At 36.4% G+C, this 15,892-nt stretch overlaps 2 protein-coding genes across 4 annotated transcripts; both read left to right on the top strand.

Annotated features, from left to right (window-relative positions):
* The first annotated feature begins 1,769 nt into the window (after positions 1 to 1,769).
* LOC103452608 (INCREASED PETAL GROWTH ANISOTROPY 1-like protein 2) lies at positions 1,770 to 12,076 on the top strand. Of its 2 annotated transcripts, XM_017336683.3 has the most exons (10): positions 1,770 to 1,975; positions 4,705 to 4,838; positions 7,963 to 8,875; positions 9,207 to 9,650; positions 9,737 to 9,868; positions 10,184 to 10,365; positions 10,466 to 10,577; positions 10,844 to 10,987; positions 11,072 to 11,130; positions 11,559 to 12,076. In XM_017336683.3, exons 3-9 carry the CDS (start codon positions 8,339 to 8,341, stop codon positions 11,126 to 11,128), a joined length of 1,608 nt encoding a protein of 535 aa, XP_017192172.1. In that variant the 5' UTR covers positions 1,770 to 1,975; positions 4,705 to 4,838; positions 7,963 to 8,338; the 3' UTR covers positions 11,129 to 11,130; positions 11,559 to 12,076. The 2 variants fall into 2 exon arrangements, with proteins under 2 accessions (XP_017192172.1, XP_008390344.1); XM_008392122.4 differs by lacking the exons at positions 1,770 to 1,975; positions 4,705 to 4,838; positions 11,072 to 11,130.
* A 1,468-nt stretch (positions 12,077 to 13,544) lies between these two features.
* LOC103452609 (diacylglycerol O-acyltransferase 3) lies at positions 13,545 to 15,420 on the top strand. 2 transcript variants are annotated; one of them, XM_008392123.4, is made up of 2 exons: positions 13,545 to 14,136; positions 14,427 to 15,420. In XM_008392123.4, the coding sequence occupies exons 1-2, from the start codon at positions 13,762 to 13,764 to the stop codon at positions 15,192 to 15,194; spliced, it is 1,143 nt and encodes a 380-aa protein (XP_008390345.2). In that variant the 5' UTR covers positions 13,545 to 13,761; the 3' UTR covers positions 15,195 to 15,420. The 2 variants fall into 2 exon arrangements, with proteins under 2 accessions (XP_008390345.2, XP_008390346.2); XM_008392124.4 differs by having other exon boundaries at positions 13,559 to 14,136; positions 14,466 to 15,420.
* Positions 15,421 to 15,892: the final 472 nt, after the last annotated feature.

Genomic DNA, 15,892 nt, shown 5'->3' with positions numbered 1-15,892 from the left:
TCAATCATGTATTACATAAAAAAAAAAAAATAAATATAATAAAGTGATAAAAACAGTGCATGATTGACTTAACATGCCGTCAGCATATCACCGAAAGTGAGTTTTTTTCTCTTGTAGTGCCCCCTCAACAACCCAATTTTTCCATTCACAAAACAGCATAAGTGGATTAAGCTTTACTCAGAGTCTCCAGCAATCGTAGAAAACAAAGTTAAGCCAAGTTTCTTGCTTTGCAAGCTCATACAAAACCAATTGCAGTAAGTGATTCATTTCTTATCAAATCCTTTCTTAAAATTTCTTTTTCCATCAGTGAACTCATCATTTAAACATGATTAACTTGGTGACTGAGACTTCCATTGCCATCACAGAACCCTTCCACCTACCTCTGATCTGATCCACCACCTATTTCAAACCGCCATTTTCACTAAACAAAGATCTCAGCTTCTCTTTTAAGAGAGAGATTTCCCTACAGCTTCGAAAACATGACATCTCAAATTAATAATGTAATACTTTATGAAAAAAGTAAAACACATAATATTACAGCATTTATTTGGAAACCACAATGGCTTACCAGGGTGTAAGTAAATCTTCATTTACATGGATCAAGTTCACTCCTATTATAGTGCATGTACTAATAAAATAATAACACGTGCAGTTTCTTAACTCATAACGTTGTATTATTAAATCAAAACGTCGTGTGATGAAGAACATATTCCAAATAAATTGCTCTCCGCTTTTAGGCAAGTGGGGCCAAATCCTGCTGTTTTTTATAGGCATTCTGTAGATGGAAAAGTTGCAAGTAAGAGAAAAATAGAGAGGATAAAGTAATCAAATAGACCTTTTATTATTATGTGATATATTTGAAGTCCCACAACTACAACCTTCCACCACCTTTCAACTACTTTCTGGACACGTTTTAAGGATCGTTGTTATTTGATAAAAACTGATTATAACTTGCTCTTTTACACACCATCATGCAATATTATGAAAGTAATAAATTAATAATAATGCTAGGGTCAAATGGCCTTCCCATGAACATACAAAACCCTAATCTTTTTACAAATTTTATGATTTGGGACCCACGAGTACCGTTGTTTTGTTGAACTTAAATCAAAAGACTGAATCTGAAACACACACTAAAATAAATAACCACTAATTCAGCAAACTTTCTTTACAAAAAAAATGGTCCGTTTTTGCTTGGTTCTCAAGCTACAAGCGACAAGCATGATATTATGATAAAGCATGCGCAAGAAAATCATCGAAATGCAATATTTATAGAAGCACGAATGTCTCTAGCTACAAGCATTAATTTGGTGAAACTAACTGATATTTATTCTGGGGAGTAAATTAGAAAATGACGTTTATTAGTCAAACTTCCCAGTGTAAATGCAAGCATTAAGCACCTAGGACTAATCAATTTAAAACGAAACAATGCATCGATATCTTATCTCCAATATATATGTCACATTCAAAACAAAAAAGCTACTTAGGACTACGGTTTAGTGATATTTTTCTTCACTTATAAGTGAGATGTCTTAAGTTTGATTCTCGCTAAAAACAAATTTGAATCACATTATTGCTAGTTCCATTGTAAGACTTAGCACACTCTTCCACCTTCTTAGTGTAGTTAATATCATTTGTTAAAGAAAAAGAAAAAACTACAAAGACATCCTGTGATGTGAAATTGCAACTGATCAACCAATTTATAATATTATTCAGCTATATATCTTTCTTTTTTTTCCTTTTGTCTTTTTTGTCAACGAGCTATATATCTTACTAACTTTGCATATTTTCAAGTATTATTCCCTTCAAAGGGAATCCCATTCCCCCAGTTCTATTTCTAATCCAGTTCTATGATCGATCATTCATTCTTCAATTTCCTCTTGTTAATCAGCAAAAGTTGATCGATCATTCGTTTCAAATATTGATGCCTAATTGCATACTTAAATTTGCTAATGGGGTGATCTACAGCTTTCAGGTACACTGGTTTGAATGCAGTAATCTAGATTTCATGCATCGTCTTTAAGCTTGATTTTTTAAACCTTTTTTACTACTACTTCGCATTGTGTTTAGCTGTTTCGTAGTACTGGGCTGGTTAGGTGTTTATGATTCACTATATTGAAGTAATAAATGAAGGAGTTTCGTCTAACTTGAAAGTTGAAAAGAATTATTCGTGAACGAAACTTATTCCTACCATTCCTCATATAATGGTAGAATCAGAAGGGATAAAGTTTCTCATGTCCAATCCCTAATAATCATTCAACCAAGAAAAAGTCATTTATACTACTCTTCTTAGTACTGTTAAGGGAAATGATTTATAAACACTTTTTTTCTTCTTCTGCACACTATAGTTTATTTGTATCTTTCTTGGTTTGTCCTTATTTTACTTGATTCAAAATTCAAAAATAAAGAAAAATATGCATGAAGAAAAATCATGTCTCCGGAAATCACTTCGCAAGAGGTAAAAACGCTTTTAAATAACCGTAACTTTATCAAGGTTAGCTTCCCTTTCTGCAAAATTAAAATTTGTCAATATCCCAGATCCCCAATGAAGATTATTGGGCCATCAGCCATGTTAAGGTGGTCCAAATATGGTCAATTGGAGACAAAAACATGAGCTAGTAAAGGCAATTGAGAAATAAGTATAACGTCTTTGTAGTAAATGAAGGGCATGCAGTGCACCATGGAATTATAATTTTCTCTTTATCTTTGAGCCTTCGAGCCTCTTCGGTGGCTTTCAAATCCAGCGCATGCAGAAGCACAGGTCCCATTCTTCACAGGCTCACAATTACTCACTCTCACATGCACTGTTGCATGTATGGTTTCCATTCCAAAAGGTTTCACGGGTCAGCTATGTATTTAGTGCTGCATGCAACTGGTGGCTGGCTCTTATAATTTTGTACATATTGGACATGTTTGATGCACATCAATCTAATACATAATATTAACAAAATTTCAAGCCTATATGTTCTCTTTGATTGTACATATTAAGTGGGCATGTTTGATGCCCCATTCTCTATATCTCTTGATTTTTCTTTGATTTGTTTAATCCAAATTTTTTAAAATAAAAAAAAAAGAAAAAAAGAAATTGTGTGGAGAAATCACTTTTCCTCTTTCATACCATTTTTCCAATCCGAGTATGGAATGTTGAGAGTTTACCACATTGAACGATAGAACTCTAGCATATAACTGCTTAAACATGGACTTCTTCACCCACTGTCAATTAATCTTAAATTAGAAACTAATTAATTTTCTAACATGGTATCATAGCAGAGTCTTCAAGTGTCAGACTCGTTCAACATTCTTTCACATCACCTAACAAGAATTGTCTAGATGTTAGGCGCAAAAGATTTCAAAGTTCTTAAGCTTCGTAGCACACCGTTACGTAATTCTACTAATCAAGCATCGTAGTCCTCGTTACATGCAAACTTAAAACTAACCAGTCTTTATTATCATCTAGATCTGTGAAATAGACCTGGGCCTGGTCGGCCTGACCCTATGCCAAATATGTAAGGCCCTGGCCTAGCCGACGGCCAGAGAAAATTCGGGGCTATGAGCAGGATGCTCAGCCTGACCAATTTTGCCTTTTAATCATTTTGTGTAAATATAAAAAAAATAGTATGTTGTTGAGAATTAAACTTAAGATTTTATTTTTATTAGTTGTCAATGATCATTTCAACTAAGTATTTGTTTGGTTAGTATAGTCGATTAAATTGTTTAAGTATTGAAAAAAAAAGAGTTAATAATATTAAAAAAATAAAAGTATTTAAATTACATCAAGCCTTATCGGGTCGGGCCGAAGAACTGGGCCTAAGAGTCGGGCCTAAACTCATCCCATGGGCTGGCCTATGGCCTAAAATGCAAGGCCGAGGCCCTACCTATTTAAATTGGGAGGGATAAAACCCGAACCTAAGACCAAACCCAATCCTAGGCTAAATGCTATTTTTTAGGTTTTATTCCCCCCTCTCCAAAATCTAACCCAACACATGCTAAATGTGTGGCCTAAAAGCTAAAAGTCAAATAAAAACCAAATTCCTCCCAGGATTTAGCCCAGAAAATGGTGTGGGCTCCACTAGCTGGACCCTACCCACATGGGCATGTCTCTCAGGATTTATTGAATCAAACGGTTGAGATCGAATATAATCAAATCTAATAGTAAAAAAAAAGATCTAACGGCCCAAATTTAAATCCAACGGCTAAAATAATTAAAAAAATTATTTAACTCAAAACTCACCCAAATTTAGTGATTTTTCAATATTTATAATGTTTATAAAATTAAATTATGATAGTGTACATAATTTTTTTTAAATTACTTTAAAAGAAAAAATTAGCCTAAATTTATTCTTTAATAATATCAAGCTAAAAAATTGAAGCCAAAAGAGTTGAAGTAAAAAAACTGTTTCTAAGCTAAAATTTAAATTTTCTGAGCTAAAAATTTTAGATTTTAACTCAAATGTTGGAGATGGTCTAAAGACTAAATGGAGCCATCTCACAACCCAAAAAATGGGTCGGGGCTCGTGCCGGCCAATTGAGCCTCGGTCCTTTTACAGGCATATTATCATCACATGGATTCACATTGGAACTTGAAACCACTTTTTGTAATATATGCATACACATGAATCGCAGTGATTCTTGGTGATTCAGAAGAATCACATGATGAACAGATCATGCATGCCCCAAACTGAAAGTGCTTTTCATTTCATTCAGCTACAGTGCCGGCATAAACAGAACGTTTCATAATTCATATGCAGATGCAGGCCACTTTTCGTCGTCGTATGATGGAAAAGCACAACAAGGAAGAGTAGAAGTTTGATTGGCATTTGATTTGAGGGTTAAGTAAGGTATGGTGCTTATGACTTTTAACTCCTGCAATCAACAAGTGCTTAAGTTTTTGTGTCTTTTCATGCACTATATATTTTCTAATTAGGAAAAGGATCCAAGCCGGATCATTTTCTTAGATATCCTAGAGATTATGTGATCGTGATTGTTCATAGTACATTGTGCAGTTATAAATTATTTTAAAATTTAAAATTTAAAATTAAATATAAATAGTAGTACCTAACAAAAACTGACCGCACAATATACGATGAACGGTTACAATTGCGGAATCCCTAAAAATTTGACCCGGCAAGGATCCTTTTCCTATTAATCCATGGCTTCATCAGCCTATAGGCTACAACTATGGTGGGATTTAGTTGGATCTTGGAACCATGCTTTTTGGATTTGCATGTTGCTTTGAGAATAATTAACAATAATCTTAGATGTTCCTAGCTTAATTTTTGGGTTTGGATTTGCATGTTGCTTTGAGAATAATTAACAATAATCCTAGATTTTGGTCTGGAATATTTACCCTAGCCCAGTTTTTTATTATTCAGAAATTACCTAGGGATTAATTTTGGAAGTTGAATACTCTCCAAATTATACATTCTCCTACCATATTGTGTTTTAAAAAACTTCGTCAAGTTATATTTACATGCACTTTTCTTCCTCTGCTCAAGTATGAATAATGATAAAGAGTGCTGAAAGTAGTGGGGACTCCCATTTTGCGCTCAAATAAAAAAAAAATAAAGATTCGATGCAAGTAACTTATAATTGATGCTTCAAACTTATTTGATAAATAATCCTTTGATCAAATCATAATGGTGGTGTAGTTTTGCCAATACTACAATATCTAATTTACAATTTCAAGTTTCGTTTCCACTCAAATCCCAGCCACAAATAATCTAAATCCCATTCATCTTTTCTTATCTTTCGTTTTTGTGAACTATTTTTTCTCATCTTTTTATCCTCGATAGTACTGAAGGTTTTAGCTAGTCTATGTCCAAAAGTCGAAGGTGTCATTTGGAAATGCTTTTAAAACGCTTATAAGTGTTTTTAGAGAAAATGTTTTTGGATTATAAAGTACTTCCTTCAAGAATGTGCTTCTTTCAGGAATCACTTAAGTGCTTTTTCAAGGTTCACTTGCATTTTTGCTAAGAATTGGTATAAAAAACATTTTCCTCAAAAAACTCTTTCAGCTATTTTAAAAGCTAACCCCAAACATTTTATCTGGTAAATACATTTGAAAAACACTTCCAAACTAACCCCAAACATTTTATCTGGTCAATATATTCTTTGTTTTCCTTGGGAGATAAGACAGAGCATATACTAATTTAAGCCGTCCCCAATATTGATTTGGACATTGAGGAATAAATGGAATATGGACCCCAATAAAAATTACATTTTCTTCTACATTTCCTTTTCTTGCACAAACAAATGGAAATATAACTATATAAAGACAATACTGGTTTCTGTTCAACTCCCTTGAGAGGCCAAACACATCTTAATGGTATACTCTAACCATTACTACAAAGAGGTCTAACAGAACTCATTTGAAAAGCTATATGCATGAAGGCCAACGTAAAGAAAAATAGTGTGTAATTTGCAGACAATTCACATTTTGACATTTTGCATAAAAAATTTCTATTGTGTTTTCACTAAGTCACTTCAGCAAAAAATAATGTCCGTTTGCAATTTGCAACTATGTGTTTATATCATGGGGGAAGATTTTGTATAAGCTACACAATAGGTTAGTTATAATAAATTCGTATTGAAACTCGTGATCAACGGGAAGCAAATTTAAAACCTTCTACTTACAGATAAGAGACGTATCAATAAACCATAATAGTAAATATCCTCTACAAATCAAATTTAGAAAGGCAAACATGCACCAAACCCTAATATTATAACTTTCTTAATCCAATGGGATTAATTTGTGTGTGAAGACTAATCCAATATATGGCCCATAATTGTGACTTTGCAACCAACAAACAATATCTAGAGGGGAGCAGTTTGAGCTTAGAAGATAACTCGAATGATTAAACAAAATCTTCCATTTTGTAGTGCACTATGATTGGTCTTTAAGCATAAAAAATTCACCGTTAGATTCCTCTACGTTACTATTATCCTCCACTGATCCTCATCAATCCAATCATTTTCTTGGAAAAGGATCTTTCGAGGATCCAGAATTTTAGGGATCTCGTGATCGTGATCGTTCATCGTACCTCATGCGGTCAGTTTTCGTTAGGTACTATTTATATTTAATTTTAAATTTTAAATTTTGAAATGATTTCTGACCGCCCAATATACGATAAATGATCACGATCACGGGATTCCTAGAATCCCTAGAAAAAGGATCCGACGAGAATCATTTTCTCACGAAGACGTGCGGCATGATGGGCACATCATGATTTCTATAGGAACGATGGCAAATATTATTAAGATGCTAAATTCACGTTTCTGCATTTAAATGCAGAGAAAATTGCAAAAACAAAAAACAAAAAACAAAAAAGAACAAAAAAAAAAAAAAAGAGGCCGGGGCACTTTCAAAGTTTTTGTCCTTTGGTCGAATCTTGTGTTGTACTTGAGTGGAAATAAGTTGCATTACCTTTACCCTTACTTGAGTTTGTCGTGCGACTTTGTAGCATTTTTCGGTGAGAATTTGTAGTTTTTATTGATAATTTAGTATAAGCGGAAGCTTAATATTGAATTTCTCTTTCTGTGATTCTCTGTTAAATGATTTTATAATTTTAACGTCGATAATAAATTAAGGAAAAAATAGGACACAGAATGGATAAAAACAAGAGCTACACGACGTACAGCGGACAAAAATCTGCATGCATTAATTAATAAAAGGAAAATATCACTGTTCATACAAAAAATATCACCAATTTGTAGCTATAAAAAATTTAAAGGAGAGTATTTATAGGTTGGTGGAAATGACTATATTCCTATCAAATTAATTTTATGAATAATTAAATCCCTCGTAACACCCAAAACTACGTTTCTTCCTCACCAATTCAAGATCCTAAAATTTTATTTAATTCGTGAATAAATGTGTTAGGTGAGGAGTCTAGAATTTGGATAATTTTATGACCAAGAATTAAATTATGACAATTCTAACTGAACATTCATTTATATGCACAGAAACTGATAAAACACAGTATCACCAAAGCAAGCACAAATGGATTATGGAAATATGGAATGTTTGAGTTCTCAGCATCTCAGTATTCTCCATACCCTCCGCTCAAACTCGAAGGTTGCCTGCAGATTTGCTTGAGACTGAGAATTTGAGTGGTAGCCAAGAAGAAGGTGGTTTGGTTCAGTGTGATCCATGTGCCCGTGATCAATTGAGATTCAGCCATGCGAAACTTCGATTCGTAATTTGATTCCGAGTGCCGTTGAGGAAAAGAAAAAGATGGTTTTTTAGTAGTTAAAAAGTCAAACTGCCCCATAAGTATCCATGCACCAACATTGCAGTACAAAAAATTCCAACTTGTTGCAGTCGCAGGTTGCTTGAAACATGTCTCACCAGACGACGCCGTCTTATCTCAGAGCTTCAGCTTCTTCCAGAGCAAAGGAGTCGCCGACTGCTGCAAGACCGGCAAGAGCAATGTCGGTGTCCCCAGATGTGAATTCAGAGAGTTTGAGGAGTACGATGAGGGCTCTCCTGCTCACCAGCAAGCCGGAATCTGGGGAGCTTGTGTTGGGATCTCAGAAAAGCAAGGAACTTGAGGAGAAGAAGGTTGTGGGTCGGATTGGAAACCGCCAGGCCGCCGAGCAGTCCTCGAGGCAGCGGCGGCTGAGGGCGGTGGAACCCAATTCCAAGAGAAATGATTCGAATGAAGACGACCCACATGGGAAAAACAGAGAATTGCAGGAAAAGCTTGAGATGAGTGAGAGTTTGATCGCCGGTTTGCGGGCAGAGGTGGCGGCGCTGAAGGCGGAGCTGGATAAGACTCTGGGTTTTAACGTGGAGCTGCAGTCGCAGAACAAAAACCTCTCTCGGAATCTCGCCGCCGCTGAAGCAAAAATTGCAGCTTTTACCACTCCTGAACAGGTAAAGCCTCTAACTTTCATGAATCTAATTGTTTTGTTTGTACGAGTGATATTCTACTTTAAACTATTCTAAATTGTCGGAGTTGAATGGTCAACTCTCGGTGCACAGAGAGTATCTGCTCTAGCCAATGTAGTAGATTGCTCATACGTCTGTAATTATTTTCCATGAAAAAAGTCTTGATTGTGTTCTTCCATCATGTTAATATTTGAATGTGGATTTTTTTTCTTTTAAAACTAATATTGATTGTGTTATTTGACAAAAAAATTCGATTTCGTTGTTGGAAATTGTGTCCTTAGTATCTGTAATTTAAATTTCGTGTTCTTGTTTGTAGAAGGAGAAAAATGGAGAGCACCAGAGCCCTAAATTCAAAGACCTCCAGAAACTCATTGCCAACAAATTAAAACGGTCAGTAGTACAGAAAGAGGCAGTCAATGAAACAAGTCCTCCTATCAAAGCACCACCTCCTCCACCACCAAAATGGGCAGTTCTTAGAGTCTCCGCCATCCAATCCGGGCCACCACCACCACCTCCGCTACCACCATCACTTCGGTCCCCACCCCCACCCCCGCCCCCGCCCCCGCCCCAGTCCTCAATGAGAGCAACTGCCGGTACCACTCAGAAGGCTCCAGCACTTGTAGAATTATTTCACTCATTGAGGAAGCAAGAGGTGGAGAGGGATTCACTGGAGTCTCGAAACCATCATAAACCGGTGGCTACTAGTGCACATAATAGCATTGTCGGAGAAATTCAAAACCGTTCAGCACATCTCTTAGCTGTAAGATTTTGATGTCTAATTTCTTCTTTTGTTCCTCGGCTCAAAGTTTGAATCGTTATCCAATGACAAATGATTTCTTTTTCCAGATAAAAGCAGATGTTCAAACAAAAGGAGAGTTCATCAATGACCTTATCCAGAAAGTGCTGGCTGCAGCATATACGGATGTAGAAGATGTCCTAAAATTTGTCGATTGGCTTGATGTTGAACTTTCATCTTTGGTAAGTTCTAATGCCGACAAAAACCTTATTTACCGCACCATCCATGAGCAGAAGTTGAAAACTTCTCGAATCAGTTGCAACTTATGTGAAGATGGTAGACTGGTAGGCTTTTATCGTGATTCAGCCCATCTGGCATTAGTTTTGCTTTTTAAGAGGGGTTAACATGGGATAATCTTACATCACCTTGACTTCGGAAAATTTTGAAACTGCGTACCCCTACTAGGTTGTTTACTTGTTTCGGTGGATGCTTAATTTGTTCAGTGATTAAGATACATAAATGGGTGGATAAACCTAACATTCTCGTGCCTTCTACAGGCTGATGAACGGGCTGTCTTAAAGCATTTCAAATGGCCTGAGAGGAAAGCTGATGCCATGCGAGAAGCTGCAATTGAATATCGTGAACTTAAACTGCTGGAAAGTGAGATTTATTGTTACAAGGATGACACTGACATTCCATGTGCAGCTGCCTTGAAGAAGATGGCTGCCTTATTGGACAAGTAAGAACTATGTAATGTGTTTATTAAAAGCATACCGCTTTCTAGGCGCAGAATGTTAACATTGCTCTCTCTCTCTCTCTCTCTCATCTCATCGTCTAAGGTCGGAGCGAAGCATACAAAGGTTAATTAAGTTGAGAAGTTCTGTTATGCGTTCTTATCAGGAATTGAAAATCCCAACTGATTGGATGCTCGATTCTGGGATTGTGAGTAAGGTATGCTCCTTGTTTGTGCATTTTATAATATCATTGGGGTTATAAAGAAATCCTGTAGTTTACTTTGAGAAGTAGAAATATCAGCATAGCATAAACCTTTTAAGTGTCTTTATTTTTTCGATAAATCAAATTTACTGCAGAGCCATATCAGCATATATCTCTGCCGTTCTTAGTGACTAGCTATGCTGTTCTTGGTCATTGATTACGGAATATGCTTTTATTCACATTGTATTTGAGGTGAACTGATGTCATCCCAAATGGTGCAGATAAAGCGGGCTTCCATGAATCTGGCTAATATTTACATGAAGAGAGTGACGTTGGAGCTTGAATCCATTCGGAATTCAGATAGACAATCAAATCAAGAATCTCTTCTGCTTCAGGGCATGCATTTCGCATATAGGGCTCACCAGGTAATTCTTGAGCAGTTTCTATGTAAGTAGATACTGTGTGGGAAATTTGGAAAAATAACCAAAATTTGGACCCCATATGGACAGGAACTACTATATAATCACCTAACAAGGAACCTAATGTATTCACTGGATCAAAAGTAAAGGTAAACAGGTCGTATTGCTGTGTTTCAATTTGGGAGTAGTAGATGTATAACTCAATACTTTCAACCCCCTTATCATGAGAAGTAGTACCCCGAGTATGATGAAATCCCAAAATTCCTGTATTTTGATACAGATCTCTATTTATTAACATATGATGCATTTCGGGGACAATTGTCATCACGTGTGGCATTTCTCTAGGTGGTTTGAAACTTTGGATGAAATTGTTTGGTTCCCGCCCAATGGTGTTCCTGTTTGACTAGTTAGCCAATGCTATGTCTTAGGGCCCGTTTTATAACCACTTCATTTATGTTTTTTGGTTTTCTGTTCAAGGTCTGAGGTCTTAAGAGAATCTGATCATGTCAACTTTGTTCTTGATCTTTTCTGAGATGTCTCTTTTTCTCATCATGTTTCCATGTATGACTGTCTGCAGTTTGCTGGAGGTCTCGACTCTGAAACATTATGTGCTTTCGAAGAAATAAGGCAGCGAGTACCCGGACACTTAGGAGGTTCCCGAGAGCTATTGGCAGGCATAGCATCTTCCTAACAAGCTACAACGAGAGATTTCTTGCTGCCACTTACAGGTTCTTAAGAAAGTTAAGGATTAAGTATTCTCTCCTTCTGTCCCCATGCATTTTTTGGAAGTTTGCAAGAACCTCATCTCCCAGCTGCAAACAGAAACCGAATAATCCGACCTGAAAAGGTTTACAATCAAATTTTGTGAAGCGTTGAGAAGTGAACGAAATCTCCGCCAAGAACATCGAATGACTCGGGATGCCCCTAAAACCGGCTTTTACTACTATCGACGATTGTGATAACAGATACCGTAAAAGCTGTATAATGATTATATAATTTCAGTCTGCTTTTTTGTGTATAAACATCAAACAATCTTGACATATTTAATCTGTCTTTTTTTCGAAATAAGACGTCAATGGATTGTGATGAGTTTAATCTGAAGAGCTATATAAATGCAGCACACGTGTGAGGTGTGTTTGAAACACGGTTGTATTTGCAAATTGCCAAAGCTGAATCATTGTTGCTGATACGAATGTTGGCTGTAGATTGGCATTGCCTTTTGCCCCACGTTGTTTGTCTTGCTATCGGAATAGGATATTCTCTCCTTCTATTTAAATAGTTACGATTAAGTCACGCCAACATTTTGTTTTGAATTTTTTTAAGTAGAGAAAAAGATGAAAATGAGAGTGTGAGGAGAGGAGAGGGAAAATGACGGTAATAAGAAAGAAAAGAATCATATTCCCTTGCTATCACCTTTTAAGTATTGTACGAGTGTATAGCATACGTTTACTAGTTCATGTTACGTAGCCAAAAAAAAGTTGTTTAGCCTATACCTATTACAATAGGGCATAACAATCGACCCTTTTTTATGTTTTTTTACCTACTCTTGTTTACCCATATTCTTTGTTTCTATTTTATATATTCAATTTAAAGTAGTTGTTTTTAATTTATATCCAATTCAACGGTGAAAAGTCAAAGATATGTACAATAAAAAAAATTGTATACTCTTATCATTTTCCATATTAAAATCTAATGAAAAAAAACGTGTTTCGTTATCCCCTTTAGAAAAATCTATAATAAAAATAGTGTGCAAAAGTTGACTCGGTAGTCAAAGCATGTGAAACCTTCTAAATTCTAGAAAGAACAATAATAGTCTTCACACATTCCAAATTATTTCTCTCACATTTTTTTAATTTTTTAAATTTTTTTATCAAGTGTTAGTAGTGTGTAGAAAATATTAAAAAATTAAAAAGATTTGGAAAAAGTAAATTGGAGTGTGTGAATATAATCTATCTTTGGATTATTATGTTAAAAGGGTGATGTTATGTGAGATTTTTCATGTACAGGAAATACGTTTACTATGATACTAAGTATCATAATATAAACGGTTGAATATTTAAAAAAAAATACTTCAACCACTTATATTTTGATACTTGGTACACCAGATCGGGTTTCTGACATCTTGAAAACTAACTATTTAAATCAAATTTCGTAAACTATATGTCATGATGATTGATGATTAAATTATTAATTATATGTTGATTAACGTATTTATATTCTTTTGGTAACACATCACAGAATTTGTAAATTTGGTTCAATAATTTGGGCTTACATAATATTACTCTGTATTAAATGTGGGTTTGTATAATGAAATTGAGTTAAAAAAATGTTTGTTTTAAAAAGTAGTATTTTCTATTTTATGGCGCAAAAGTTAAGAAACGCTTACTTGGCAGCACATGTGGCACCAGTTGGCTTCATCTCCACCCTCGGATCCATCGAAAGGTGAAGACTCAAACAATTCGTGTGGACAACCGAAAACGGCCACAAGCTTCCAGATGCCCAGCACCCGCCATTCCACGTCATCACCCGTCAATTAAAAACGTGCACGTGGCTCTAACAGTTAAAACCAAAGCCTTCTCCGTCCCCTCGTCTCTCTCTTCCTTCCCCCCTCCCTCCCTCTCGTACAAGGAAGCTACGCAGACGCAAGCTCTGGTCTTTACGATTTAAAACGACGATCTCTTAATCGATTTCACCTGCAACGCTGCAACTGTTAATTCTGGTATACGGTGCGTTTTGTGGGTCTACGGTTTCCCAATTTTCAGCATCGTATTTAAAGAGCCATGGAGGCCTCCGGCGTCGTTTCCCGCCAAGTTCAGTGCTTTTCCGCTGCTAAAATCGACAACTCCGCCCGTTCTTGTACGTCGTCGTTTAACTGCAAGCTTCGCGTTCTGGGTCGTCGTGATTTTGGAGTTTCACTGAGAACCAGAAAGCCTCGCCGGCATTTAAATTCCGGGTTTAGCGACGACGGACATTTACAGTATTATCAGGCGGGTCCCATGTGCGGTGGTATGAAGGAGAAGGCGAAGGAGATCAAGAAGAAGGTGAAGTTGCTCAAGGGGTTGTCGAAGAACTTGGCGGCGTATTCTCAGATGGGTTTTGGACCGTTGGATTCTCAAGAGGGTTTGGTCGATCAACTTCAGGGGAAGCTGATCTCGGTATGTTTCTGTTCATTTGAATTTTATCTCTGTAATTTTACTTGAATTGGGCTTTTATTTTTTATTCATGGTAAAATTTCTACCTTTCTGCTGTGAATTTTGTAATTTTACATTTTAAAGGTAGATTTTTTTAATTAACATAGTTTAGATCGCTTCTAAATTTATAAGAGTTCGTTTTTATTTTGTGGGAAGAATGAATCAGACGTGTTTTAATTTTCGCGAAATTGGGTTTTGGTACTGATGATTTATTGAGCTGGAGTGATTAAATGTTTAAGTTTCTCTATATGCAGGAAAGTGCTGAGGAATTATTGCTAAAACAATTGGAACAGCTAAGAGCAGAGGAAAAGGAATTGAAGAAGAAGGGGAAAGAAGAGAAGGCAAGGCTTAAAGCTGAGCGGATGAAAACCATGGTTGACAGTGAATCATCATCGTCTTCATCGTCTGAATCCAGTGACAGTGAGTGTGGGGAGGTGGTAGACATGAAGCGCCTGCAAAGTGAAGTCCCGGCGCAACCAATTGTAGATAGTTTGCAGCCATTTGCTCATCAAGAAGGGGCATTGTTGACCATACTTAGCTCGCTAGCTACTCATCAAGAGAACACAACTGTGGAAACTGGCATTGATTTTGGAAGTTCACAGATAGATCAAAAAGCAGAATGCTGTAATGGAACTAGTACTATTTGTGGCAGTAGCGGTAGTATTACCTTTAATGAGTCTCTAAGTAGCGCAGTTGTCGGAGTTTCAGCGAAGAAGATTGAGGTGTGCATGGGAAACAAGTGCAAGAAATCAGGAGGCGGAGCGTTGTTGGAAGAATTCGAGAGGCAGATGGGCGGTGAAGGAGCTGTTGTAGGGTGCAAGTGTATGGGAAAATGCAAAAACGGCCCTAATGTGAGGGTTTCAACCACCGTTGGCAGGATTCAATCCGAAGGAATGGATGACTCCGTTAGAAGTCCGACGAATCCTTTGTACATTGGAGTTGGCCTGGAAGATGTGAGCCTCATTGTGGCTAATTTAATTGGGGACGAAAACAAGGATTTGGACCTTGTTTCTGCAGCTTAGATTTAGCTATTTAATGATCTGCAAAGAAGGGGTATGGCAATAGAATTGGTTTGTTTTTGGTGTATAATTTATGTTTTATGACTTGTAAGTTTGCATTTTTACTGTCATGTCCACAGGTCCTAGTTCTTTAGAACGTTTTATCTTTCTACAAGTGTAAATGTAAATAGACAGATGATGTGTCCGCAGTCACTACTTACAAGTTAATCACACGCCTTTCTTTTTCTAACTGTATTCATCTTTTATTCCTAACCATTAAATTGAATGAATCAAACAAAAACAACAAACGAGACCATATTGAATGAATCAAATGAAAATAACAAACGATACCTAGCTCGGGTAAGCGAGAGGAGCAAAATGGTGTGCGGTGGTTACAAGTCCCATCTGTTTTTCAACTATTGCTTTGGAAACAATTAAATGATGGATCGTATTTTACTAATTCCCTGATCCGTTTGGTAGTGTTGAACAAGTAATGTTACTTGCAAGACACCAACCAAGAAGTCCGTGGGATTAGGTCTCACTTTAACGCGGATGTTAGTTGTGCGCCAATTTCTTGATAGCGATTTTACCACTTGTAAAACAAAGGGTTAAACCATAGAAAATTCTTGCAAGAGAACAAGTGTTTGTAGTATAGAATGGCTCAAGCAAGGTCAATCTCCTCAGGGACTGATATAAACAATTTACGAGTTTTTGTGTATTTA

Source organism: Malus domestica, chromosome 13 (assembly GCF_042453785.1).
Source record: "Malus domestica chromosome 13, GDT2T_hap1".
Taxonomy (NCBI): domain Eukaryota; kingdom Viridiplantae; phylum Streptophyta; class Magnoliopsida; order Rosales; family Rosaceae; genus Malus; species Malus domestica.
Note: the sequence above shows the minus strand (reverse complement) of the source record. Positions and strands in the feature narration are given on the sequence as shown.